The sequence below is a fragment of the Monodelphis domestica genome, chromosome 4 (genome assembly GCF_027887165.1).
Source record: "Monodelphis domestica isolate mMonDom1 chromosome 4, mMonDom1.pri, whole genome shotgun sequence".
NCBI classification, from domain to species: domain Eukaryota; kingdom Metazoa; phylum Chordata; class Mammalia; order Didelphimorphia; family Didelphidae; genus Monodelphis; species Monodelphis domestica.
In genome coordinates, this window is record NC_077230.1 from 190,079,495 (window position 1) to 190,106,749 (window position 27,255).

Sequence of the window (27,255 nt, forward strand, 5' to 3'; positions counted from 1 at the left end):
TGGTTCTAACTCTTTATTGAAAACCGAGGTCCAGAGAAGTTTGGGGACTTGCCTTAGGTCACAAAGGTAAAAACAAACAGCTGGGATTCAGTTTTAGGTGTTCTGACTCCACATCTATTTCTCTTTCCATTGTATCAGGCTTTCTCATTTTTTTTAATTTTATACATTTGAATTTAGTTACTAAGTTGTTATTGGCCATCATTTTCCCCCCCTAGAAGAGTAGAATCAGTTTTTAATTTTCTTTGCTAATGGAGAGTGGCTGGCCTCAACAATTACAACATGTAAATTTTAGAGATTTCCATAAATGTAAAACATCTGGATATCTTCTACTGATAAGAAAGAGATGAGTAAAGGATGTCTGTGTTCTGTGTCATCTGCTTTTTTCTTTTATTTCATTCCAGTTCAAGAAGGACAGCATTTAGGGTGGATAATGTGAACTGGGGAGCCTCGGCCAAACTCAGCCTTAGTTCTAATGCCTTATATTGGTTTTTGCTGGCCTCCAGCAAAATGTGTGGTCAGTTAAATAGATGACTTTCAGGGACATTTTTGCTTTCAGAATGTCATCTCTAAGTAGATGTAGTAGATCATAGTATGGATATTCAGATCCTCAACTTGAATTGCAAATTTGTCCTTTAGGTTTATAAAACTGAAATGTCATCTTGCGGGTACACACACATGCATGTGTTTCTAACACTAGGTACATTTTTTTTTAACTGGCCTGAATTTTGGCAGCTTAACATATAGCTATGCCATGCTAAGAATTATAGTACTTTGCACTTAATAAATGTTTATTGATTGATTAAATTCCTGGACCCTATCATCTGATTGTGAATCTGATTGTTTATACCTGAAAGATGGCTATGATTCCCAATTTCTGCAGCTTTAAATTTTCTGATACTTCATTTATTCTAGTTGTTTGCTTTTTAGGTGTTTATCTTTAGGGCTTTTCATGCAAAGTAGGCATAGCACTTCAAAAAGAATTTGGTCCTATCCTAGGAGGAAAATTACTTTTAGTTCTGCTGTACTAAAACATAATAATAATTGCTAACATTTATAAAGCACTTGAAGGTTTAGGAAGCACTTTCCATATATTATCTGTTTTGATCCTCATAGCAACTCTATGAAGTAGGAACTATTAAAAACTGAGGTTTGGGAGCAGTGATTTGCTTAGGGTTACCACAGCTAGTAAGTGTGTGAAACAGGATTTGAAGTCTTCCTGATTACTTTAGCATTTTATCCATTATATACCACTTAGTTGCCATTTTGAGAAAATAGTTTATAAAATCATATTTAAAACTAGCTCCATAAACTTGTCTATATAAACAGTTCTAAGATGCAGAGGAGATGCCAATATTCATCAGTAATTGCTATACTATTGATGTCCCATAGGCTCCTCAACTTAAATGCCTAAAATATCACTCATCTTTCCTCTAAAACTCACATCTTTTCCAGACTTCCCCATTTCTGTCAAAGGTACCACCCTTCTAGTCACTTAGATTCAAAATCTCAACATTATCACTTTAGTTACCTACATCAGTGGCTATTGTCATTTTTTTCCTCCATAAGATTCCTCACATCCATCCTTCTCTCTCTGCTCATACAACCACCAGGCTAAGTCAACCAATCATCGCTTCTTGCCTTGCCTATTGCAATAGTTTCCTAATTAGCCCTCCTACCTCACTGTCTCCCCAAGCCAAGCCATCTTCCACATAGCTGCTATTGATTTTCAAAAGCATGAGCCTTATCATATTACTTAATCTAGATCACTTCTAAATTCCTCTCTTCATTTTTTAAAACCTTTTATACCCTGGCTATAGTACATTTTTCCAGTATTATTACACATTATTCCCTTCTATCCCATGTGTTCTATTTCAGCCAAACTGGTCTTCTTGCTGTTCTTCATACACAGAGCACTCCATTTCCTTTCTCTGAACCGAAATGTGTTTCTTACCTTTACTTAAGCACCACTTTTTAATGAAACCTTTCCTGATTCCCTGCCATTTGGCAGTTAATCAGTCCCCCCTTTACCTTCCATTTATTTTGTATATGCTTATATAGGCATGCGTTGTCTGCTCTGGCAGAATGTTAGCTTCTTGATGGCAGAGACTGCTTTATTTTTATTTCTGTGTGCACAGCATCTGGCACAAAGTAGGTGCCTAATTGATTTAATAAAGCCAGAGGACTGGTAAAAAAATTAAATAAAATAATTATCAGTAGTCACCCAAAGATACTTTAACATTTCAAAACATTAGTCTGGTGAAACACATTAGCGAAATTTTAAAAAGCATTTATAATTAGTCTCTGGTGTTTTGGAAATAATACTCTTTTTTTTTTTTTAGCTCAGGCATAATCATGAATTTAATGCAAAGTTATATGATAACCTAATACTTCCTATTATTTACAGGTAACCTATCTCACAATCTAGAGCTAGTAAATGAATCTTTGTCATTTTATGTGTTCAAAATACTTGTAGAGGTTACAAAGTTTCATGAGAAAATACTTATAAAACATAGATTGCATTGGGTAGTTGTCATTTTGTAGGGGGCAGTACTGCAGTACAGTGTCTCAAAGTTAGTGGTATACTTGAGATTGTAAAACATTTTTGAGGTTTACACAGGAAATATGTACCTCAGTTAGGATTTGGGTCTTTTCTGTCTTTCTTATCTTTGCAAAGTGAAGGTTAAGTAAAGATTATTCTGTTGTATCCAAATTTAGGCAGCTGCTAGAGAAGAAATCCTTGCCAATGGAGGAAGCCTGTCACATCATCATGGAGGTAATAATTTTGTTTAGAATTTTTAACATTCTCAATTTGTAAGTACATTTTTACTAAGCAATTCTATTCTTTTAATGTTAGCAATAAATTATAAAATCATTAATTGGAATTTCTTTAGAAATATTAGACTGGTATAGTGGGAGATTTTGTGTAGAAAAATCATCATCAGTAGTAGTAGTAGTAGTAGTAGTAGTAGTAGTAGTAGTAGTAGTAGTAGTAGTAGTAGTAGTAGTAGTAGTAGTAGTAGTAGTAGTAGTAGTAGTAGTAGTAGTAGTAGTAGTAGTAGTAGTAGTAGTAGTAGTATTCTGTTTACAGAGTAATTTCCTCACACAATTTACTCTGAGCTAGGTAGGGTAATTATCATCTCTATTATACTGATGAAGAAACTGAGTCAAGGAGGAAGGACAGTAGCCCAACTAACATAATTTCAATTAAACTGTTCTATTTCTAAAAAATAATTACTTTAGCTTCCATTGAAAGTAGATTCAAATATATAAACAAGAAATAGTCAAAATAGTGATTTTATATGAGATTGTAGACTTATTTATAAATGTTTATTATTTATCAGTTGCTTAACACCCTTTCCAGATATTTGTTGTCTTTAAAATAATAGTAGTATTAAAATTATTTTCTTGTTTCCATAATCCTTTTTGAAGACAATTTTTGTTTTTACCATGTATTTGTTATCATTGACTTTAATGACATAGTTGTAGTGAATATGCATATTGTTCTTTTGCTTCTATTTTATATTTTTCATAATTTCATGTGTGTCATTTCTTTGAGTTTTTCATAGTCAGTATTTCTGCTGATACATTGGTATCTATAAGATGCAAATACCACAATTTGATCAATCATTCTCCATTTGGTTGTACATCTATAGTTTTCAAGATTGATGGGAATCTGATCCTATTAAAAAAAACAGAAAGTCACCTTCTGTTCAATTCATGTGACTCATTGAGGACCCACAGTATTGAATCAAGAGAACCTACCTGAGTTCACAATTCAAAGTTTACCCCTTCAATTCTACCACAGATTTGGGATATATTCTTGTATTGTCAAGAGATAGGCTGGAAAGGAGAGGCATAATGACACCATCAAGGATACAGCAGAAAGCTAGAGAAAATTAATGTTAACTTTGACATACTTTCTCATTCTTTCTTGTAGAAATTACTTTAAATGTGGTCTCAGATACTTCCTAGCTTTGTGACTCTGGGCAAGTCATTTAACCCCTATTACCTAGCTCATACCACTCTTCTGCCGTGGAACCAAGACACAAAATTGATTCTGAGACAGATATGTGTTTTAAAAATAAAGTCAATTATTGGACCTGTAGAAAGTAGTATCTTTTACTTTTATAATTTGAAAATACATATTTTTTAGAATAGGATTTTAGATTATAGATGGAAAGGAGATTTTTGTCAAGAATAGTTGTGTTGGTTTATCAAAGCTGTGTCTTAATTATCTGCTTCTAGAATAGAAATTTCCTATTAATAAAAAGAAATGGTGATCCTCAAACTTTTAATATTTTGCTTATCCTCACCATTAAATGTTTTTAAGAGAACCATTAACAAATGTCAAAGCCAGCTTTTCTTCCTCTCTATTTTCTATCCCTCTGTTAGTAAGTGACAATGACCAAAAGGCAGTGAATGGAATTGAGAAGAGCAAAGATATTAATTACTTTCGAAGTATCGAAAGAACTTTGTAATAAGCCAAGAGCCAAACTAATTTTGCTTTATGTTGCACTTTTAATCTTATACTTTCATAAAAACTGCACAAATGGTTAGATATTTTAACCACATAAATCACTTAAAATTTTTCTTCTGGCTATATAATTGTTTAGAAAACCATTGCATTGACTGATTGTATTACACAAAGGACCAGTGTTTTGTTTTTCTAGCAGGTAGTGTAGTATGAGGTTTAGGATTATTTTCATGACATCTATTACATGTGTATAAATGCCAAGACTTTTCTGGGCATGTGTTAATCTCAATGACATTTATCTTCATGAGTATGGAAATAATAGGTAATTTATTTACTGATGTTCCTACGAGTGAGCTATGCCTTGTCTACCAAGTGAAGATAAATGCCAAAGCAAAACTTGTTTCATGCAGTAGTATAAACAATGTAATCTGAAAACATTATATGTCCTTTGGGCCAAGTTAAACAATAGTTCGACCATATGTATATGGTTGTATGCAATGGATAAAATTTATTTTGTTGTCTAAAGAGAAATATTACATTTTCTCTCCTATCTATTAAAAATATTGCCTAGTGAGAATTATAAATGACATTTACATCGTGCTTGTAAAATACTTTGCATACAGTCACCTCATTGGAGTCTCCCAATAATCCTATAATAGATTTTTTTTTAAACCCTTACTTTCCATCTTGGAATCAATACTGGGTATTGGTTCTAAGGCAGAAGAGTGCCTAGGCAATGGGGGTTAAATGACTTGCCTAGGGTCACACAGGTAGGAAGTATCTGAGGTCAGATTTGAACCCAGGACCTCCCATCTCTAGGCCTGGCTCTCAATCCACTCAGTTACCCAGCTGCCCCCTAAGGCTGGCTTTCTTGATAAAGAAAGGATCCAAATGCCAGTTATAGTTGTCTTTACAATCCAATTTGTTGCTTCCCTTCTAATTTTGGTTGCATTGGTTTTGTTTGTACAAAACCTTTTTAATTTAATGTAATCAAAATTATTTATTTTAAATTTTGTAATTTTTCCAACTCTTGCTTAGTCTTAAAATCTTTCCTTTCCCAAAGATCTGACAAGTATACTATTCTGTGTTTACCTAATTTATGTATTGTTCCCTTCTTTATATTCAAGTCATTCATCCATTCTCAGTTTATCTTGGTGTATAGGGTATGTAGGGTATGAGATGTTGATCCAAACCTAATCTCTCCCACACTGTCTCCCAACTTTCTCAGCAGTTTTTATCAAATAGTGGATTTTTGTCCCCAAAACTGGGATCTTTGGGTTTGTCATAGACTGTCTTGCTGAGGTTACTTACACCAAGTCTATTCCACTGATCCTCCTTTTTGTTTCTTAGCCAGTACCATATTGTTTTGATGACCACTGCTCTATAGTATAGTTTGAGATCTGGTACTTATAGGTGATGGCCTACTTTTTTTTAAAAATCATTTGATACATTTAGGTATAATAAAATAATTTAGTTACACCTTGGAGATAAATACACACATTGTAGTGGATTTCCTACTTTTAAATTTTACCTTAAACAGTTTACCAAGAAAGGACTTTTATTCTATTTTGTAAATTGGATAGAATCACTTTTTGTTCATATTTTATATTGTTTAAATTGTATGATTTAATTTAAGTACCAACCTGGCATGAGAATATGCATATATATATATATATACATACATATTACAGTTTCTATGTCTTAATTTTTAAAATTATTAAGTAACTGAATCTAAATGTAAATTCATGTTAGAATGTATTTACATAAGTTTTTTTTAATTGTTTTTAATTTTTCAAATTTTATAAAAGGTTTTTCACTTTATAGAAGAATGCTTGGAATACACTTACTAATTCAACTTTAAAAGCTTAACTAAGTGGTTATTGTATTTCTCATGGAATTTTATCTTGAAAAAGTAAACTTAATCCAAAAGATATGTGAGAAAATGTTGATATTGATTTTGTTAATGAGATAAAATCTGGATAAGTGAAAAGAAGTAGTACTGCCCTTTCCCAAAATATCAAGCTATACCTTGAAGAAGGTAATTCTTCAGTTGAATGTCCACGTGATCTCCTATACTCTTTGCCTTAAAACAGAAATAAACCTTTTATGTTTACTGGGAGACTCCATCCCTAACTTGAGTTTCTTTTCTTGAATAAAATCTAAGTAATAAATCAGTATTCTGTATCTTAGTCTAACTAGTGAGGAAATAGGTTCAATTTATTTAAAAGGGATTGAAACACTAAAGGGGTAAAAGATTTAGTTGTCATCCATTAATACTTTTTCTTAATCTATAACCAAAAGTAATTTTCACTCAACAAAAAGTACTTTTTCTGTATGTAGGAGAAGCAATGGATTCCTTTTACACTGATAGAAATAAATACTAATATTAGAGAACACTAATTTTAGTAAACTTTAACTCTAAAAATTGTTGATTTTGTAGTTAAAAATCCTAGATGTATGTCACTTTTCAAGATTGCTACTTATATATTAATTTTAATATGTACAGTCCTGACTATTGCAAAATATATTATATTTTAATAGGAAATACTTATATTAATATGAAGTTTGTATTTTGATTTAAAAATATAAACATATAGCAATAGCAAGAACTGATAATTATATAAACTTGTTGAACATGACTTCTCTGAGAGGAGAACATTTAAAAAATATATGGCAAGGTTTTATATAATATGTGTCACAAACTTACTACTCAGAACTAACCTCATAGTATCCTCTTTATTCATTGACCTTCAGCCCCTGTCATGACATTCTAAGTGCCACTTTTGAGTAGAAGGGTTGGGGGTTGGGAGAATATTGATGCAATTTCTCTTGTTGTGTTTGGCCTGTAATTGTGATTAATAACAGTTGCTTTCGCTATCTGGAAACAGACAGACTGGTTTGTCTGCCTACAATCATGCTGTGATAAATGGAGCTATTTTAACTCTGGTTTTGTGTATCAAAGAAAACAGATGTAGTCTGGGACTCGAGGCTATAGGAAATATAAAGCCTGCTTAACTTAATCTTCATAGAGCTTGTTTTTGTAAATGAAGAACTGGTCAGTTTAAGCAACAAAGTTTATACTAGAAGTATATTTAATTTATGACTAGATTTTTAAATTATTAGTCTTCTAAAACTAGGCATATAATTCCTTGTTAAGAATTATAAATCTTCATAAAATATCAACCAAATAGTTGTATTAAAATTAATTCTTTGGCTTTCTTGTTTTTGAAATTAAGTTCAAAAGTTTTATTTGAGAAATACAGGCTGTCATTGACTGTTCCCTGCTCCTAACAGATAAAATTCATACACTTATTTTTCCTCATCTCCTTTGGAAATAGTTTCTTTTTTTTTCCATATGTAATTGAACTCTCATGTAATCTTTCCTGTTGATCAAAGAAAATTAGTAGAAGAGAACTTTCATCTCTCTTTGATCCAAAGATAAAAAACTTTAAAACAAGAAGAGAGTATCAATGAGAAATAAATGAAGACCATAACTTTTTTGTGCATTTCTTATAACCTGCTGTTATTCTTCACATAAAAGTTCACCTTTATCTCTTTACTATTTCCACTGCATTATATATTAAGTAGGTTTTGGGTGGTCTGAATGGACCTGGAAACCCAAGTTCCCTTTATGACAGATTTCCTGTAGAATGATGAGTTCTTTGTCTATTCGCAACAAGAGAATGAGTGAGGGAATACCATGAACATGATATTTCTTTCCATCTTTTGTTCTACTTTGCCAATCATAACATCTGCTTCCTTGGTTGACAAGCAGAAGATGGGACATATGGCCTCTCATCTATGAAGAGACCAGTTTCTAGGTGAATGGCAGAAAGAGCACTTTTTGCTTTCCAGAATGACCCCCTAGTGTGAATAAGACTGGCTACTGGTATATAAAGGGTACTTTAACATTGAGTTTTGAGAAGTACCTCTATATATCACCATAAGGTTATTATAATTGACTTCTCATAACCTTTTATATATGATGCAGTAGCTGGCAGATCATTTCTAACCAGTTGTCTTTGACTTGTGAAAAATCAGTTCCTGTGTCCTAATTGTGGCCTAATGTGACCATCATCTCTCTTATGTTTTCAAAAAAGGGGTATATTATATATATGGTGCATTATAATTCTCTCAATTAGAAAGATTACTAACTCAGTAAATTTTAATAGAAGTTAGATGTAGTTCTTTAATAAGCACAAATTCTTGGAAGTTTTCATTATTCAACTGAAATTATCAAATACTTATATCATTTTCTAATCATATATAATTATCATTGTCCTTAAAAAAATGTCTCCAGACTTTATGAAGTCCAAGCAAATGAGATCTAAAGAATAATTTCAAAGTTGCAGCTTGCTCCAATTGCTCCTGTTCCATTTGGTTGCCACTGTAGAGATAAGTTACCACAATGGCGTACTGTTCTTTTCCCCAGGAAGCAGAGCTTTGGAATCAACTAAATCAAAGATTTTGAATATTTAAGTGGAACTAGGAGTTGGAAGCTTTAGTTATTTTCTACTCATTCTTATAGTAGTAGCTGCATGGCATTTCTGTTTCCCACAAGGATTACTTCACCACTGTATTTTTTAAAATATTGAGAGAGAGAAAGGGAGGGAGGGAGGGAGAGCGAGAGCGAGAGAGAAAATGTATGACCTTGTAACCCCCATTTAATTGTAAGGAGAGTAAAGAGAACGTCCATCTTGTGTTCCCAGTGTCTAGAAGAGACTTGGAGTTTAATAAATGTTTCTTGGTTAAGTTATTTTTTAAAAAAATATTTGATTAAGTTTTTGAAGGCTTTTTGGATACTCCAATTCCTATACAGCAGTGGATGGTTAACAAATGCTTGCTGACTGTTTGATTCTCTACATCCATCAGGATTCCGTCCAGCTTCTTCTCCATTGCTCCTCTCGGTATTCCAGGCTAATTGGCATTAGAAAACAATACCAGGAGTATGTGAGGTAGATATGGGAAAGGAGAGGATTAAGGATATTCAGAAAAGAGAACCCTTAGCTTCAGGAATGAGTAAAAACCTCTGGTCTTGGCTAGTTGTTTTGAGTATTCCTAGCTGATAGTTAGAAATATCACAGCCACCATTTTAATTCATGTGTTATTAACTTAAGAAATGTCAGAATTCAGAAATGACGTTTCAGTTAAGTTATATAACTTCAATTCATGTGTCCTAATTGTGGCTAATTGTGATCATCATCTCTAGTGTTCTCAAAAAAGGGTCTTTCATGTGTATGGTTCATTATAATTCAATTAGAAAGATGACTAAATAAGTTTTAATAAAAATTAGATCTAAAACTTCTATGTGTATATATATATATATACACATTTGTATTTAATCTTACAGTTTTGAGGGAAGGATGATGGACATATTTTCGCTTTTGCCTATTTAAGGAATGCTTGTTGAATTGATCTGAAATTTAAATTTGTGAAGAAATTTCAATGTTTCAAAAGTAGTTTCTTTTTCTGATCTCACCTTCCTCCTAATGAAGGCTAACCTCTCTACCTGCTCGTATGATACCATTCCATCTTGTCTGCTCCAAACAGATCGATCCCTTTGTCATCCCCACTCTTACTTATCTTCAATTTCTCCCTCTCAGCTTCTTCTCTACTGCCTAAAGTATGCCCATGTTTCCTCCATCCTCAAAAAAATATCACTTGATCTTTAGTCTCTGCTAACTTTTATTCAACATCTCTTTTGCCCTTGGTAATCAAGCTTCTTAAAAATGCTATCCAGAGAAGGTGCTTCCATTTTTCTCTCCTCTCACTTCTTAACCACTTACAGCCTGGTTTCTGACTTTATCATTCCCCCAAAGCTGCTGTCTCCAAATTACTAATGATTTCTTAGTTGCCAAATCCAGTGGCCTCTTTTTTTTAACCTCTCTGCACCTTTTGGCAATGTTGATCACTCTCTTCTCTAATTTCTTGGGATGCTGTTATCTCCTGGTTCGGCAGCTCCTTTTCAGTCTACTAAGATCTCATTTAGGTCACCCTCTAACTATAGATATCCCTAGGGTTTTGTAGTGATTATTTTTTTTCTCCTTGCTTCTCATATGGCAATCTCATCAATTCCCATGGATTTAATTATGCCAAAGATTCTCAAATCTACCTATCCTAGTCTAACCTCTCTCTTGACTTCCAATCTTACATTTTCAACTACTTTTCAGATATCTTGAACTGGAGATCCAATAGACACCTTAAACTCAACATGACCAAAACTGAATTGATTTTCTTTCCCCTTATTCCCCTTTCCCTTTCTAACTTCTCTGTTAGTGCCTAGAACACTTCTCATCCTTCCAGTCCCACAGGCACAAAACCTACATGTCATCCAAGACTCCTTACTACCACTCTTCACCTCCTGCTCATCCCCACTTGCTTGACTCCCATATCCAATCTGTTACAAGGATTGTCAATCTCACCTTTACAGCATACTCTCCAATATGCCTCTTCCCTTCTCTACTCTGATATTGTCACCACCCTGGTGCAGGCCCTTATCACATGCTTGAACTATTGAAATACCTTTGATAGATCTCTTCCCACTCCAGTTCATCCTCCATTCAGCTATCAAAGTGATTTTCCTGAAGTGGAGGTATAATTGTGTCATGCCCATACTTGATATGCTCCAAGGGCTTTCCATCACCTCCAGAATCAAATACAAAATCGTCTGTTTGAAATTCAAAGTCCTAGTACCCTTACTGATACATATTCTTTGATATCATAACACTAGCTTCCTGGCTTTTTCCATTTTTTATTTCTGGGCATTTTCTCCAACTGTCCCTGTCCTTTGAATACTCTCCCTTCTCTGACTACTGACATCCCTGGCTTTCTTCCAATCCTAGCTAAAATCCTTTGTTTTACAGGAAGCTTTCCTTGATCCTCTGAATTCTAGTGCCTTTTCTCTGTTAATTATTTCCTATTTTTCCTATATAAAACTTATTTGTACATATTTGTTTGTTGTTGCCCAGCCTTTCACTTGTGAGGTCAGAGACTGTTTTTTAATCCCTGGCACTTAGCATAGTTCTTGGCACATAGTAGGTACTTAGTGTCTATTAACTATTTAATATGTTTTTTGAACCATAAATAAAACCTAAAAATAGTCATTTGAAATTTCTTTATGTTTAATGGTCCAGAGGCAACCTTCCTCTTTCATTAACATGAAGATCGTTGTTCCCAGCAGAAAATAAGAAAAATGGTGATGCGAACACAAAAATCTCATAGCATCAGGACACAGATCCCAAGTTTTTCCAGATATAACTAATACATATTTCTATATATCATATTCTTTGTTCCAAAATATGTTGTTATCATATTATCCACCAGGAAATGAAATATTTCTTAAGATCTTGGTAGCTAGGTGGCAAAGTGAATAGAGTACTGAACCTAATTGGAAAGACTCATTTTCCTGAGTTCAGATCTGACTTCAGACACTTCATTAGCTTTGTTCACCTGTTCACCTCGGTTTCCTCATCTGTAAAATGAACTGGAGAAGAAGAAGCAAACCATTCTAGTTTCTTTGCCAAGAAGATCCTAAATGGGATCATGAAAAGTTGGACACAACTGAAATGACTGAACAACAAAGTTTTCCCTTTCCTTACCCACTAGTTGTAAGCTACAAGTTTACTTAACAATGAATTGCTGTGATTCTTACTATATATATCTCTTTTTAGAGCCCTGCCTTTGACCTTTTTCTTTATTTTGATGTAGCCTTTATTCTTCACCAAATAAAAAAATGATAATTAGGGATATAAGCATAGAAATCTAAAGACTCACCAGACCAGGAGTTCTCCTCTTTTCCTTCTTAGTTTTTCTTTTCTTTTTTTTTCTTTTTAGGAATTACTCATTTCCTTCTAAATTCCTACGATTCTATCTTCTTATCTGAAAAGTATTGTTTATAGATTTTCAGTACAGGAATATAAAAGTAAACCATTTATAAGGCCTTCCCAGCACATCATTTTACAACTGCTATATAAAGGTGCTAATGTCTATTTGATCTCATAGTTGTGGCAGAATGCTGCCATGCAGAATCCCATATCTAGAGTTAGAAAGTCTGGTTTTGCATTTTCACTGAAGCACTCACCAGTTTTGTGACCTCAATCAAATAACTGTACTTTTTTTAACCTCAGTTTCTCCATCTGCAAAAAGAGGGTACTAATGCCTGTACCCTTGCAGGATTATTATAGGGAAAGTGCTTTGTAGACCTTAAAATATTATGTAAATATGAGCTTTTATTACCATAGTATTGTTCCTTTCATCTAACATGGTGTTTTGACTAACAGCATTTAATGAAATGACTAACAGAAGCCACCCCATCTTCTTATATCATTCTATAGTAATTTATAATCCTTTCCAAATAGATGGGGATATCTTACCTCTTTAAAGATAGCCTCATGGAATGAGCATGCCAGAGCTTTTTTAAATTTTATCCTTTTAATATTGCTGAGAAGCTGATGAATAATTTATTGTTTGAAAAAGTGGCAGGAAGTTTTATATTTGGGACAGATTCCAACAGTGTGTCCTAATGCCTAGAAGACTGGCCTTAGAAATCTAGAAGGTCTGGGCTCAGGTCCTGCCTCTTGATATACTTATAGCCTTTTTGATACTGGCTACATTATAGAACAATGTGTCGAACTCTGCTAATTCTCCCACTACCTCTCCCCAAACCCCCACATTATATCCTATGGCAACTTTTGAAGAGTATACAGATCAGCAAGTTTGGGTTTTGTATTTGGTTGGTTGGTTAACTTGTACTTAGATATCAGTGATGATTGCGTTTAAAGGTATATGATCATAAGTTATAATGTTGAAAAATTATCTAGGCCAAACTCATTTTTCAAAATCGAAAATTCAAGTCTAGAAAAATTAAGTGATTTATTCATAAATGTTAGATATAGGTTTTACTTGAACCTAGCTATCTTGGCATTCGGATTTAGTGTTTATTTTACATTATTATTACATATTATTATTATAATATAATTAGATTGTCCTCCATTCCTGCTCTCTCTCTCTGTCTCTCTCTGTCTCTGTCTGTCTCTCTCCATCTCTCTCTCTCTCTCTTTCTCTCTCTCTCTCTCTCTCTCTCTCTCTCTCTCCCCCTCCCTCCCCCTTCCCCCCTCCCCCCCCTCCCTCTCCCTCTCCCTCTCCCTCTCCCCTCATTGGGGCTAAGTGACTTGCCTGGGATCACACAGCTAAGAAGTGTTTGAGACCAAATAGTCCTTTCTCTCTATCCACTGAGTCACCTAGCAATCCCCAACACTGCTATATTAATGTAAATAATTTAGTCTGCTGTACTCTGCTTCAGATACAACATTAGGACATTGCATATCTAAGTTTTAATTTGATCCAAGTGATTTCCTAGGTCCCTTTTAGCACTAGAGTTCTGTACTTTGCTGTACCTTCAGATAGCTGTCCAAGATGGTTAAAATGTTTCTTTTTACTGTATTTTTGAAGTATCTAGAGGTGAATCTTGTAGTTTAGGCATTGGTTAAAAATACCAGAGAGAGTCTGAAATTTGTGCCTTTTGGTACAGTACTAAAAAACTTGAATTATACAGAACTGGCAGTTTTGCTAAATCTTATCTCTTTGATAATGCTATGTTACTAAATGATAATGCTATGTTAATGAACTGCCTCACATTTGCTCATGTTATCTTCAGATTGTTCTTCATTCAAATCTGCGCATTTCTGGTCTTTTCAGCTGCTAGATTGTAAGCTTCCTTGATAGATTTTATCTTGGTTTTTTCCCCCATTGATGCTTAGCAGAATGTTAGACATAGAGATATTTCATAAATCATATTTTTTCAAAATATAAATGGAACCGGGTAGAGCCAAGATAGCAGAGTACAAGCAGCAGCTCAGCTGAACTCTTCCAGTATTCACTTCCAAATAACTTTGAAATAATGCCTCCAATCAAATTCTGGAATGGCAGAGTCAACAGAACGTCCAGGTGAAAATTATCTCTCATAAAAGAGGCCTGCAAGAAAGACCTTTTTTTTGGAGGGGGGGAAGGGTGGTTGAAGTAGAGGGATGGATGTGGGTAATACGGGAGGTGACTGTCATCAGAATTGATTCAAAAAGGGAATAACATACATATTCATGGTATCAAGAACTAAAAGGGCAAATGCACCACCAGTGAAGTAAAATTAAAGCAATTATTAGGAGCTATTTAGCCTAATTATATGCCAGTAAATCAGATAATCTCAGTGAAAAGAATGAATATTTACGAAAATATAAATTGCCTAGATTAAGAGAAGAGGAAATAGAATACTTAAGTAACTATCTTACAATAAGAAATTAAACCAGCATTGAGCTCTCTAACAAAAAATTCCCAGAACCAGCTGGTTTCATAAATGAATTCTAAGAAACATTTAACAATTAATTTCAATACTGTGTAAGTGAAAGATTTGGAAAAATAGGCAAAGAAGGAATCCTACCAAATTCCTATTGTGACACAAATATGGTGCTGATACCTAAACCAGGAAGAGCAAAAACAGTAAGAAATCTGTAGACCAATTTCCCTAATAATTGATGCAAAATACTAAATAAAATACTAGCAAGGAGATTACAGCAGTATATCACAAAGATTATGCAGTAAGGCCAAGCAGGATTTAATCCAAAAATGTAAGATTGCTCAATATTAGGAAATCTTAATCAGCATAACTGAACATATTAGTAACAAAAGCAACAAATTTTATAACCTCAATAGATATAGAAAAAGCTTTTGACAAAAAATAGCACTTCTATTTAGAACATTAGAAAGCATAGGAATATATGAAATTTTCCTTAAATTGATAGGCAGTATCTATCTAAAGCCATCTGCAAGCATTATTCGTAATAAAGATAAGCTAGAATCCTTCCCAGTAAGATCAAAGGTGGTGCAAGAACCACTATTATTGAATATTGTACTAGAAATCTTAGCTGTAAGCAATGAGTAGAAAAATAAATTGAAGAAATTAGAATAAGCAATGAGGAAACAAAACTATCACTCTTTGCAGATGATATGATGGTATACTTAGGGAAACCTAGCAAATCTACTAAAAAATCTAATGGAAACATTTAACAATTTTAGCATGCTTGTAATCTGCTACTTCTGGGGGCTTAGCCTGTTGGATTTGTTGGGTTTGAGAGTTCTAAGCATCATTCATTTTAAAGTCAATTGGATATTTACACTAAATCTAAATTTGCACTAAATTTGCACTAAATCAATATGGTAGCCTCTTGAGGAAGGCTGCAGATATCATACTGATGAAAATTGAGTTGAGTGACTGCTGTACTTTTTAAAAAAATCTCAAGGGGGGGGCAAGGAATTTTTTACAATCTCAGTCATATTCACATTTTTCTTAAATATTGAACATTAGCATCTTTCATTTGATGGATCTGTTGGCTAATGTCCAGCTTATCCTTCTAAGCAAAGACAGTTTCACAACATAAACAAATGTATAGGTTAAAAATTCTCTGAAGTAATGTCAGATCTTCATGTGAGTCAAGAAGCAGAAACTTTTCATCATTCTTTGCTTCTTTCTCATTAGGACCTAGCCAGTTTCAAAATACCAGAACTTAAAGATAATCCTTATTGGTATGAGGCTGTGTAAGCCCTTTAAAAAATCTCTAGATTCTTGGGTTGAATTGAATGGCCAATTACACAAGATAGCTATGAACCATAGGTTCTTCCATCTATTAAAGAAGTTCAAGTTACCATTTTTTGGTAATATTTGTGATACATTGGTATGGCCAGTGTGGGAGAATAATGGTGAAAGAGTATCCAGGAAAATAAAACCAGAAGTGCCAAAAGGATTGTATTTTGGTTCCATTCTATTTCTCTGCTTTTTTTAAAGTCACATCTCTATTTCAAGGACCCATTTTATTCTTTGTTTTTAAATGAATTCTGTAAGAAATTATTTTCTAATATCTTATTTTCACCCTAAAACCAATAAAATAATTTTAAAAGTTAATGTGATTAGGTTCTAATATTGTCAAAGACTTATGCCCAGAGAGGTTAATTTATTCAAGGTCACACATGTAATCCTAATTTTACCACTAATAGCTGGTATTTAAAACAAGAATGTTGCAGATATAGGTACACAGATGAGCTATCTGTGGTTTCTGAACTCTCTATAGTTATCAGTATATCTATATCTATATAATATAATTTGAACATCAGTGAAATACAGATAAGGGAGCCAAAAAGGCCATTCCAAGAATTGCCAGTGTTGGGGTCTTTGATTCATTGTTACATTTTCAATGGCAGACTTTGCCTGTTTTTTGTTTCTAGCATTATCTTTTACTCTCAAATAGAAGCTAAATCACAAGACAAGGGAATATGAGGTCAGTAGGGCAGAAGAACCTGTTGGTAGTGGTTGCACAAAGGCTGTGTTCCTTGTCAAGTACAATTGCCATTTCAGACTGTAATGGTCTCATTAAAAGAATGTTTTGGCATAGTATAGATTAGCTAGACTTAGGTCACTTTGTTGATTCTCCACTTGAGAAGCTTCTTAGAAAATTCCTTTTCCATTTGGCAGGTTGTTGAGGGGACAGGTGTTTCCGTTTTGAATGCTTGAAATTTCATTGCATTCTTTAGCTCCATATGTGTGGATTAGTATAATCCACCCAGTTTTGAATATAAATTCTTTCTGTCTTTTAATAGATACATCCTTCATGTACAGAAAGTATTTTGCAAAAGACATCCTAATTCAGTATCAGCTTCTGGGGATTGGAATATAATAAACATTTCCTCACTTTTAAATAGTAGGCCTTCTTTGGTGACTTTTTGAAAAATTGTTTACCCATGTGATCAGACCTCAGGAAGACTTGCTTCTCAGGCATTGCTTTGCCCTTTGATTTAGCCTTTTACTTGAATTTTGCTTCCTATTTGCTCTTGTAATTGCAAACAACATGACCTACAACTGTTAGAGCTGACAAACCAAACCAAATCTTTTCATGGGGTATGAGCTGGGATTTTTGACATCAGTTCAAGACTTTCATGAGTGACAGCAGGAGCTCACAGACCTCTGCCACCAAGGGGTTAAAATCTTCCATCACGTATGTTTATGAAGGGCCAAGGCTTTGCCTGCTGTACAGCTTTTTTTAACTTTCTAGTTCACTAATCAAATGTATGTTAGATTGATTATTGTAAAAGTATAAACCATAGAAAATTTGACAAGATAGATGTGTAAATTATCCCTCTGACAGAACTAATGATGCACTCCAAGCACCTTCTGTTTTCCAGCACTTGGTGAGCGACTTCATTAAATATGCAATGGCTGTTGGGTGGCTTCTCAGACGTTAGTTCAGCTCCTCATGGAATTGCATTATTACTGGAGGTGTAAAACCAAGCAGACAAACTAGCTGTTGGGCATCCTGCTGAGGTTCTAATGTGCTCCATCTTGTTGGAGCAGTTGTTTGCAGTCTTTTCAGGACAATTACATCCATAACCACAGGACACATTCAGTGAAACTATATTACAGATACCAGTTGAGAATGGCAGTGACTGTTCTTCACCTCTCTGACTTGAGCAGCCTGATTGTGGGGTAGCATAAAAGGATGCAGGCTGCCCCGACTCCTCAATAGCTAAAGATCTTTGTAGTTTAATGTACCTAAACTCACAAGTGAATCTAGGCGGGTGGCAATCCCAAAACTTTGAAGCTGTGGTGAGAATTAGAGAGGGATCACATATGTGTGTATCAATAGAGATTTTTATAGGACCTAGGTATTTTAGATTAATAATGTTCACTCAGAACATTTGCCTTTTAAAATTTCTTGCCGAATTGAAGGCTTTTCTTTCTATTGTACATTTTTTTCCCACTTGACACCATTGATGCTCTTTATTCCTTAGAGGCATGAACAAAAATATTCTGCTTTCCAGCAGTGTCCCTGTCATTTATTATTCTGATGACAGTTTGATGGTTACCCTGAGAACTGGGCACAAAAGATGGTTTGAGTTTAGTTTCAAATGGTATTTAAGGTTTCCAAAAGGCAGATGCTACAGTATATCACTGCAGCCTGATAAATGGGATTGCATTTTAGGATGACAGGCTGAATACTATATTGTCTTTAATGAAAGAATGTTGGCCATTTTGATTGACCTACTAAGTCACTCTTGATGACTTTTAGTTAATTAATGAATATCTATGGAAAATAACCATTTAAATGACCATTCTCATTTTGATTGCTTACTAAGTATTTTGCTAACTCAATAAATTTCATGTATAAAATTTCTCTATTTTCATGTAAGTTTTTTTTATAAAAGTTTATATGTACTAGACAATTTTGTATTCAATTTATTTTGAGAGTGGTTTAAAAAAAGACATAATTTGTGTACTGAGCTCTCTTTTATATTTGGAACTAATCAACAAGCTTTCTTTGGGAATGGGGTGGAGAATGGCCCTTCAAATTGATTACTTTCCCAGTATTTTTTTTAACTCAGTAAATAAAATGAAAATTTGTGCCATCAATGTTCTGATAGATTAGTTGGGAAAATGAACTATGAAAATGTCTGAATTGTATCCTACATCATCTATATTTTTTTGAAAAATTATCTTTAAGTCAGCTTCTAAAATTTTTAAGTTTTTGTGCTACCCATTCCTTTAAAACTATGGCCTTTTTTCTAGAAACCACCTTTAAATGCAGTTACCTAATTCATATGGGACACACTATTTAAGGCATCTTTTATCTTAAAGTCACTTCCTTAAAATTTTACTGTGTTTAAATAGCTACATTTTAAGGGGCTGATAGCTTAAGAAATACATGGACTTCCCATTTTGCTGTTTATAAAAGGGCTCCTAATCTCAGCCTAAGCTTCATCTCCATTTCATAGTTTACAGAGAAAGGAGACAGTGTGGAACACAGGCTTCCTCTGGGAATACATTGAGCTTAATGAGCTTGATAGTCTGCTGGGCTCAATAAATCAAATAAAGCAAAACATTTCTCATTTTTGAATAAAAGCATTTATCACACAGTGTTTGTTCATTCGTGGTCACAAGATTGATTGGCTTCCAGCATCGTGGTGTATATTGAAGCATTTTTGATTTTGTTTTTCCAGTGGGCAAGTTGCGGAAGCAGTGGCTGAAGGAAACTATCTCCGATGTCGGCTTTGGGATCCTGAAGTGTGTCAAGGAATATGTGGACCCTAATAACATCTTTGGAAACAAGAACCTTTTATAAGTTCATTATTCTCTGATATACTTAAAAAAAATTACACACAAATGCTTTTTTAGTCTACAACTATATGGTTATCCCAGTAATCAAATATATCATGGACTATATTTTGGGTATAATTTGTTTGTTGGTTTAAAAAAATCTTTTATTCTTGAGTTTTTCTCTGTTTATACATCTGTGGATTGGCAGGTGAAATTCCTAAATCTCTAGCACTGTATAGGGCATCAGTTTACAACCAACTTGGAAGTGCAAGTCATTCCAAGTTTTAGTTAGGCAGCAAAGAGCTTATGGTTGTAATTTCTGTGGAAGATGCAGCCAGCTGTTTTGTGTTGAAGCTTTCCCTGCCTAGAGAACAAAGACTGGTATTGGTTTCATTTAGTGAAGCTGATTATTCAGCCTCCTTTTTGGAAGAAAGTTTCTGGGAGGCAGATAACTAAACTAAAGAAAGATTCCACTAAGGGAACATTTCTGTGTGAAAGGTTTTTCTTCCTTTCTTTTTATATTTTCTTAAGGGAGTAGACCTGAATGGATGGGTCAGGGAGGAGTAATTATTCCTGAAATAAAATGAATCAATAAAGATAGTCTAGCATTTCAAAGATGCACTGAATTCTGTGAGGTTCTTGGCCCTGCGTTTCCCCTTATTATTTTAGAAATCTAAAGCCTTGAATGAGTATACAAATTATATTGTTACAATACCTTTTTTTCCTTTGTATATTTCTGGTTTTACTGATGTCTGAGTTGTATTTGTATCATTGGGATAATCTATTGTAATACCCTGGTTCATTCATCATATGTTTTGTATAGAAAAAGCTGACTTACCGCTCATATTGTATGTGAAGAACAGGTTTACCATAAAATGAATGCCTTCATGCACCCTGTAGTCCTGATGTATCTGGTTTCACTTTGTTGTTGCTGAGATGCAGAAGAAGGAAACAAAACAAAACAAAACCCTCTATATTTAATGTCTTTGGCAGAATGAGTGGTTTGGCTATTTAAATGAATATTGTCTTAAGAAGCATTATTCAGCACTCTATTTGAAAGTCTCAACAGTTTCAGTGCTGAAGTCTTTTTATTAATCTAAACTGGATGACAAATTTTCATCTAAAAGTGGAGTTTTCAATTTAGTTTTTAATAATGGTTTAATGTCTTTATGAATTACTGCTTTAATTGAAACAGTAACCACAATTGTAATGTGTAAAATCCGTATACCATAATCAAAAGTTTGAAACTTCTTATTTCTTAAAGTGTAGGTCAAACATTAATCACATTTAGCAAACATTTTTACATTTAAACCTGGATCTTAAAAACAAGTGAATTGAAAACTTTGAATCACTGTCTTGTCAAGGTTCATGATTCACATTTTGAGATGGATTCTTTTCTTAATGCAATGCCTGACTTTTGATAATTTTTTTTTAATTAGTACTTGATCACATATAGCAACTCAATGTGCAGACTATCCTTTAAAAGGACATACTGTCTGTCTATGTAGCAGTGGCTCCAAAGTGTTTTTGGGCAGTTTGATACCTTTTATATCCTAAGTAGCCTTAACCAGAAAAAGTGAAAATTTACAATTTGAGAATATGCTATTTTTACAATTTCAAAGTGATTAATAATTTTTAACTGTTAAAATTGGCCTAAGATAAATTAATATAAATCTCTAAGCAAACCAAAATCAAATATTTGTGTTATAGCAACAAAGATAATAATTGCTTTATAAAAAACTGCCTGTCTTCATCAGCAATTTCTTTTTAAAAGATGGTAAACTTTCCATCAGAACTCTGCTCAAAACTCTTGGTTTTCAAACCGATTGGATACTTGATGAAGAAAATCACTCTAAAAACCCCTACAGAAGTTTATTAAATGCATTTATTCATGAAGATGAGTTAACAGCATTCTCTAATGTGGGAATCAAACCATGAAATTAATATGGTATTAATATCCTATAGGAAATGTATGTATGATTGTGTTTCCCAGTATATTTTGTTTTTATAAAACCTCAAAATTCACAAGCAAATCTAGTCTCTTGCATTTGATTGGTATAACATTCTTTCCCAGGGGGTTTATATTTCAACAACCTCAGAAATCTGCACTTGACATTATGGAACTCTAATTTTTAACACCTTGAGGTTAAGTGCTCCTTATTCTATGTGAACCTTATGGAACACATGATTTGTCTCCATTGTTCCTTCTCATTTGTATAAGCAAGGCTTCCCCTATGTTGCATTCTTTGATTCAGTGATTTTCTTGTAGTTGGGAAGGAACCTGCCTGCAGGATCATCTGAAGTACACCAATCTTCATCATTGCTGTTTCAAACAGACTTAATCCATAAGAAAGCCTTCCCCCTACACCTTTTGGTACGTGCCTCAATATATATATATACTTGGTGTACCTGTGGAGGACTGAATTTACTAATTAATGCACAGAAAGCACTTATACTTTAACTATTAACCCTGAAATAGCTGGATGTGATGGCAGCATGAGAACTAAGACCAGAAAGATGTAGTTTTGTGAGATCATTTAATCCCATTCTTTACTAGGTTTATACAAAGTACCTAAAGCACTTTGCCTACATGGTTTTCAGGGCTGTAATGATGCTGGCCTTTATTTTCCTTTACTTTCTCAATCTTTTCAAGATGTTGACATATGTTTTACTAGATCATGTTAGAGTTAGGGTTTGCTGGGGGCAGGAATATAACTTGCTGCTAATATGAAATATTTGTATCAAATGCAAAGAGCTTGATGTGAACAGGTTTAATTGATAAAGAAATTATTGCCTTAATGCTTTTTTGTCAGAGTTGTAAATACACTAAAATTTCTACCTGCAAAAGGTTTGGGTGTAATTTACAATGTGTTCCTAAGTTGAATCTTTGGTGACACATGAGAGAAACTTTGGGTTATATTTGGTAATCAGGACATGGCATCTGTTATTGGAGATTTATTGTGCCTAGTGCTGTATTTGACAAAGAGGATAAAAGACTTGAACTAATATCTGATTAAATTCTTGAGAATAAAATTTCTTTTTTTAAAATTCAATAGATCATACTCCTCAGTAGAGTTCTATTTGAAGCAAATGTAACCTTCCATTGAGTAAATTGTAATGAGCAGAAAAAAGTGTTTTGGCCATGTCCTTAAGTGAATGCCCTCCCATCAATTGCAAGTCTCTATAGGGAGTGTCCTATCATAATGTTGGTCATTTCCTACTTTTTTCTCCACCTCTGTTTCTTGCCAAGTTTTTCTTTATTTTGTTTGTTTGTAGTTATCACTGCTTAACTGTTGCTTGATTACAGAAGCTCTGTGGTTTCAAACTACAGTGTGTTGCTTGAGCTATTCAAATAGTGGGTCCTTTCATGTCTCAAGCCACTGTCCTCTATTAAATTAGAACAGAATGCTTGTTTTTTTACAATGTCTTGGGCAACAGAAATTAAGTGATACATAAAAAATATCTACATTTTAAAATACTGATTTTTTTTTTCCTCCCAGTCATTTTGGAAGTTTTTGAGATGTGGTTTCATTTAAGGAGATTTCTCCACTTTTGCGTTTCCCTCTCAGTTTTCAGCAGCATTCCTTTTATTGGAGATCTAGTTCTTGGGAAAAGCAGAGAGGAGGTAGCAAGTTCAGGGTTAGAATTTGGGACTCCAAAGGGATATGTCATCCTTGGCTTTAGAGATACTTGGGTCTTGGCTTTGCTACATATACAGATGTCTTTTGTTCTCCCACCATTGCAAACAGATGTCAAGTTAATTGGTTTTTCCATATTGTGTTAAATTATGTCATCCTAAAACAACTATACATAATATATATGTGCATATATGTACATATATATAAAACCAGAAAATATAAAAGGTTCTCTCAAACTGTTGAAATTTAGTGTTTGATATCAAGGATGTAAGTTACATACTAAACTTTCTGCTACCTAAGCCAAACACAGTGTTTGTCTTTAGTGCAAGATTAACTGTAAAAGCAATTGTAATGTCAAAAGATTATAGAAACTTATATTATTAATAAAAAAGGACATGGGCCTAAAAAGAATTGTTTTTTTTTTCCCCTCAGTGGGTGTGTGAACCTTTTCAACATTCTCTTGTATTAGATGGATTTTTTTTAGTTTAAGTTTTTTCCTTTTCATTGTTTTCCACTGCTTTGAAAGATACATTGGAAAACTTGTGGGTTGCTCTAGATTAATAATTTAATATAGCATGAAATTATTAAATTACTTAAATTACAATTTTAGCTAAAATAACAAATTTTGCTAAATTTTAGCTAAACTCCTTAATTTTAAAAAAATCAAAATATTAAATGCAAATAGAGCCCTAGTCCTAGAATCAGTCTCCTGTGGACCTGAACCTGATAATCTTGCTTCATGAGCAGCTGCATTCACCTTATATCCTCAAGTAATTAGTTCCCCATATGTCTTATTCTTTACTGATTTCTTGATAAAGTCAATCACCATTAATACCATTGATGGAGCTCAAACCAAGAAATGGTCATAAGATTAAATATTTTTATGATTGCAGAAATAAAAGATATCCCATTCTGTCTAGCTTCCACCCCTTCCCTCACCCAAAACAAAGGAGCTGCTTTTATATTCACAAGGAAGGAAAATTACATATAAACAGAAATATTATGCTTTTATGAGGCACTGATTCCCATACCAATTTGAAGAGGTCTGTTTTGAAGTTAGAAAATGGTACAGTAGGTTTTCAAGCAAAGACTACAAATGTGTGATTTAAATTTTTAGTTTGGGGTTTTTTAATGCTAAGATATTTCTAAAATTTACTCAGTTGAAAAATCAGAATAGTCAATGCTTAAAACATTTGCCCATCAACTTTCCTCCCTTTATCATCAAGTGTGAACAGCTGATACACTGTGCCTATAATAGAGAAATGCCCTTTAAAAAAAAAAACTAATGATTATCTTTAAAAGTTGATAGTGCCTTGTTAGGACTCAGTTTCACTAAACAGCCATTGTTTAAAATAAGATGGAAAGAGCATTTCTTTTTAGATGATGTCTTTATTGTCCAAAGACTTAAGAACTCATCAAAAATAATCTTATGCAGTTATATCCTTTCTTATATAGTTGGTTTAAATTCCCATAATAGATTTAAAAATGCATAATAGGCTTGCTCTCCCAGATGTTCTAAAAGTCAGTTACCCAAATTTCAGTGTTTTCATTCCTGTATTCAATAATAATCCATGCACCTTGCCCTTCCTCCCACCTTTCCTCCCTCCCTCTCTCCCTCTCCATCCCCCCCTTTTTTGCCACATTATCACTAGATTGCAAAGGCATTTCCAATCCAGTGACCCCAGCTCTAATGTCTGAGCTGGGGAAAAGCTATCTTTGTCCACTGGTGTTTTCCTTTGGATGTCTGCTCACCTACTTCTCTGTGCAGAGCCTAGTTTGTAAGTCAGGTTTTGTGTAGTGTCTGTTTTTGTCAACCCCATTTTGCGTGATGGTGTCTTCTGGAATGAAATGAGTATTTGTACTTCCTGGAGAATAATATACTCTTCATGAAAAATGTGCTTATTGGTTATTCATAATTCTTACCCTGTCATTACCCTCCCTACCCTGTGTGAAATAACTGTCTATAATATAACTTATCTTGACATAAGTGATATCTCACCCCAAGTCTTCCTCCAAGGCAGTATTTCTGCCAGTACTGCAGCCATCTTCTGGGAGCTACAAGTGGATTAGCATTTATTTATAAGCCATTATACTATTATAGTTAATGTGTATAAAGGTCTTTTTTCTTTGCACATTTATAATGAATTTAAAGATAAACTTGCTCTGTAGTGGGAAGACCAGTGGTGGAAAGGTTCCATCATGGTGGTTCAGACTGAGCTGGTTCAGATTGGATCCTTCTTTTTTTTCACAAGGGCTCAATACATAGTCTGTGTACGTGCTTTTGGTGTATGTTCAAACTGATTTTCATACACTGTACAGTTCTAAAAGCAGTTACCCATGTATGATTTCTATGATGTTGGGAAAAAATAAAACCATGCCAAAACTACCCCCATTGTGACAGAAACAAATGATTATTTTCTGTGTTGATGCTTTAGTTCTGCCTACCTGTAGCTCCAAGCAAGAATTATGGTCATAGTTGTGCTTCAAAACATTGCTATCTGATGTTATCCTATGTTTTTAATGGCATATACCATAAAAGCTACACTCACTACCATACTCAGATTTTTACCCATAATCACTGTACACTAAGCAAAGTGAACAACTTTGAATTAGTTTACACTTAGTACTCAGTTAGCTGGTTGAAGTGACAATGGATAAATGGCCAACCTTGGAAAACCCAAACACCCGAGTTCAACAGCTTAGCCACAGGCAAGGCCATCTCTGAATGCCCCAATCTATTTTTTTAAATAAAACCCTTAACCTCTGTCATAAAATCTATAATAGGTATTGGTTCCGAGGTAGAAGAGTGGTAAGGGCTAGGCAATTGGGGATTAAGTAACTTGCCTAGGGTCACACAGCTAGGAAGTGTCTAAGACCAGATTTGAACCCAGGATCTCTAGACCTGTCTCTCAATCTTCTGAGCTGCCCCCCACTCCTGCCCCTTTCTATTCTACATTGGTGGAGGGCTGATATGCAAAGAAAGGTCAAAACATGGACCTTGTCTTCTAGTGGAAGACAACATGCTTACATACAAGATATATGTAACATGAGTGTATAATATAAACAGCAGCAAATTTCAGAGAGAAGCTACTAGAAAGGAGGTGGGGAAGTGTGGGCAGGAAAGGCATCTTGCAGAAGGTGGAATATGAGGCAAAAGAAAGGAAAGGATATTCCAGACTGGAGGGACACAGGGGAAAGGAATGGAGTAGGGAGATGAAGAATTGTATTGGAGAAATGGCACACCAGCCAGTGTTGCCATATCCTAGACTATTTAGAGAGTAAATGTAACAATGGAAATGAAAACATGAAATGAAATCATAGGTCCAGACTCCCAAAGTCAATCTCTATGGGTCATTTGGAACATTTTTTGTTAGGTGGACTAACAGAAAAGAAGCAGTAAATTCTCAACATTCTGAAACTTTAAAATTCTGAGCCATTAGCTCTTTAGTCTTTTCAGGTTCCCACAGGCCAGTCCATAGCCACTCATGAGGTCCTTGAGAGATCACCACCCCACAGATTGTACAACTAGCCTGGTAGTTGTGGTTGACAGTGCAGCAAAGGCATTTGCAGGCAGACTTGCTGGTTTACTCAATTGTTTAAAAAACATATTTTAAAATAGAGGCATCAGGATTCATCTTTTGACCTATATGGAAATTTGTGCTCTCAAAATGGGAAGTAATTTTCAAAAGACCACCAACATTACTTTCAGAAAAGATGGTGTCACATCTGTGCATTTGTGTATGATCCATACAATGATAATAAGAGCTTGCATTTGCATAGCATTTAGCCACTGTTGTGGGGGGTGAGTAGGATTATATATCTTCTCATTTGATTTGGTGATAGGCTATCGCCAGTAGCGGAGGAGATAGGTCATGTGGGTATTCCTGTTTTACGGGAGAGTTTGGGACATCCAGAATCACAAGACTACCTGAGAGTCAAACCTAGGTCTTCTACCACACCCCATATTTTCCATATTTTATAGGATCTGTGATTTTGTCAGTGTCCTCCCT

The 27,255-nt window shown here is 34.2% G+C and overlaps 1 protein-coding gene across 1 annotated transcript in view; it reads left to right on the top strand.

Annotated features, from left to right (window-relative positions):
* Positions 1-23,653, top strand: part of AGPS (alkylglycerone phosphate synthase) — a 190,921-nt gene extending 167,268 nt beyond the window's left edge. Inside the window, exons 19-20 of the mRNA XM_007494427.3 lie at positions 2,716-2,773; positions 19,511-23,653. Of these exons, the coding sequence (XP_007494489.2) occupies positions 2,716-2,773; positions 19,511-19,632 (180 nt within the window). The 3' untranslated portion in view covers positions 19,633-23,653. The remainder of the gene's footprint in view (positions 1-2,715; positions 2,774-19,510) is intronic.
* Positions 23,654-27,255: the final 3,602 nt, after the last annotated feature.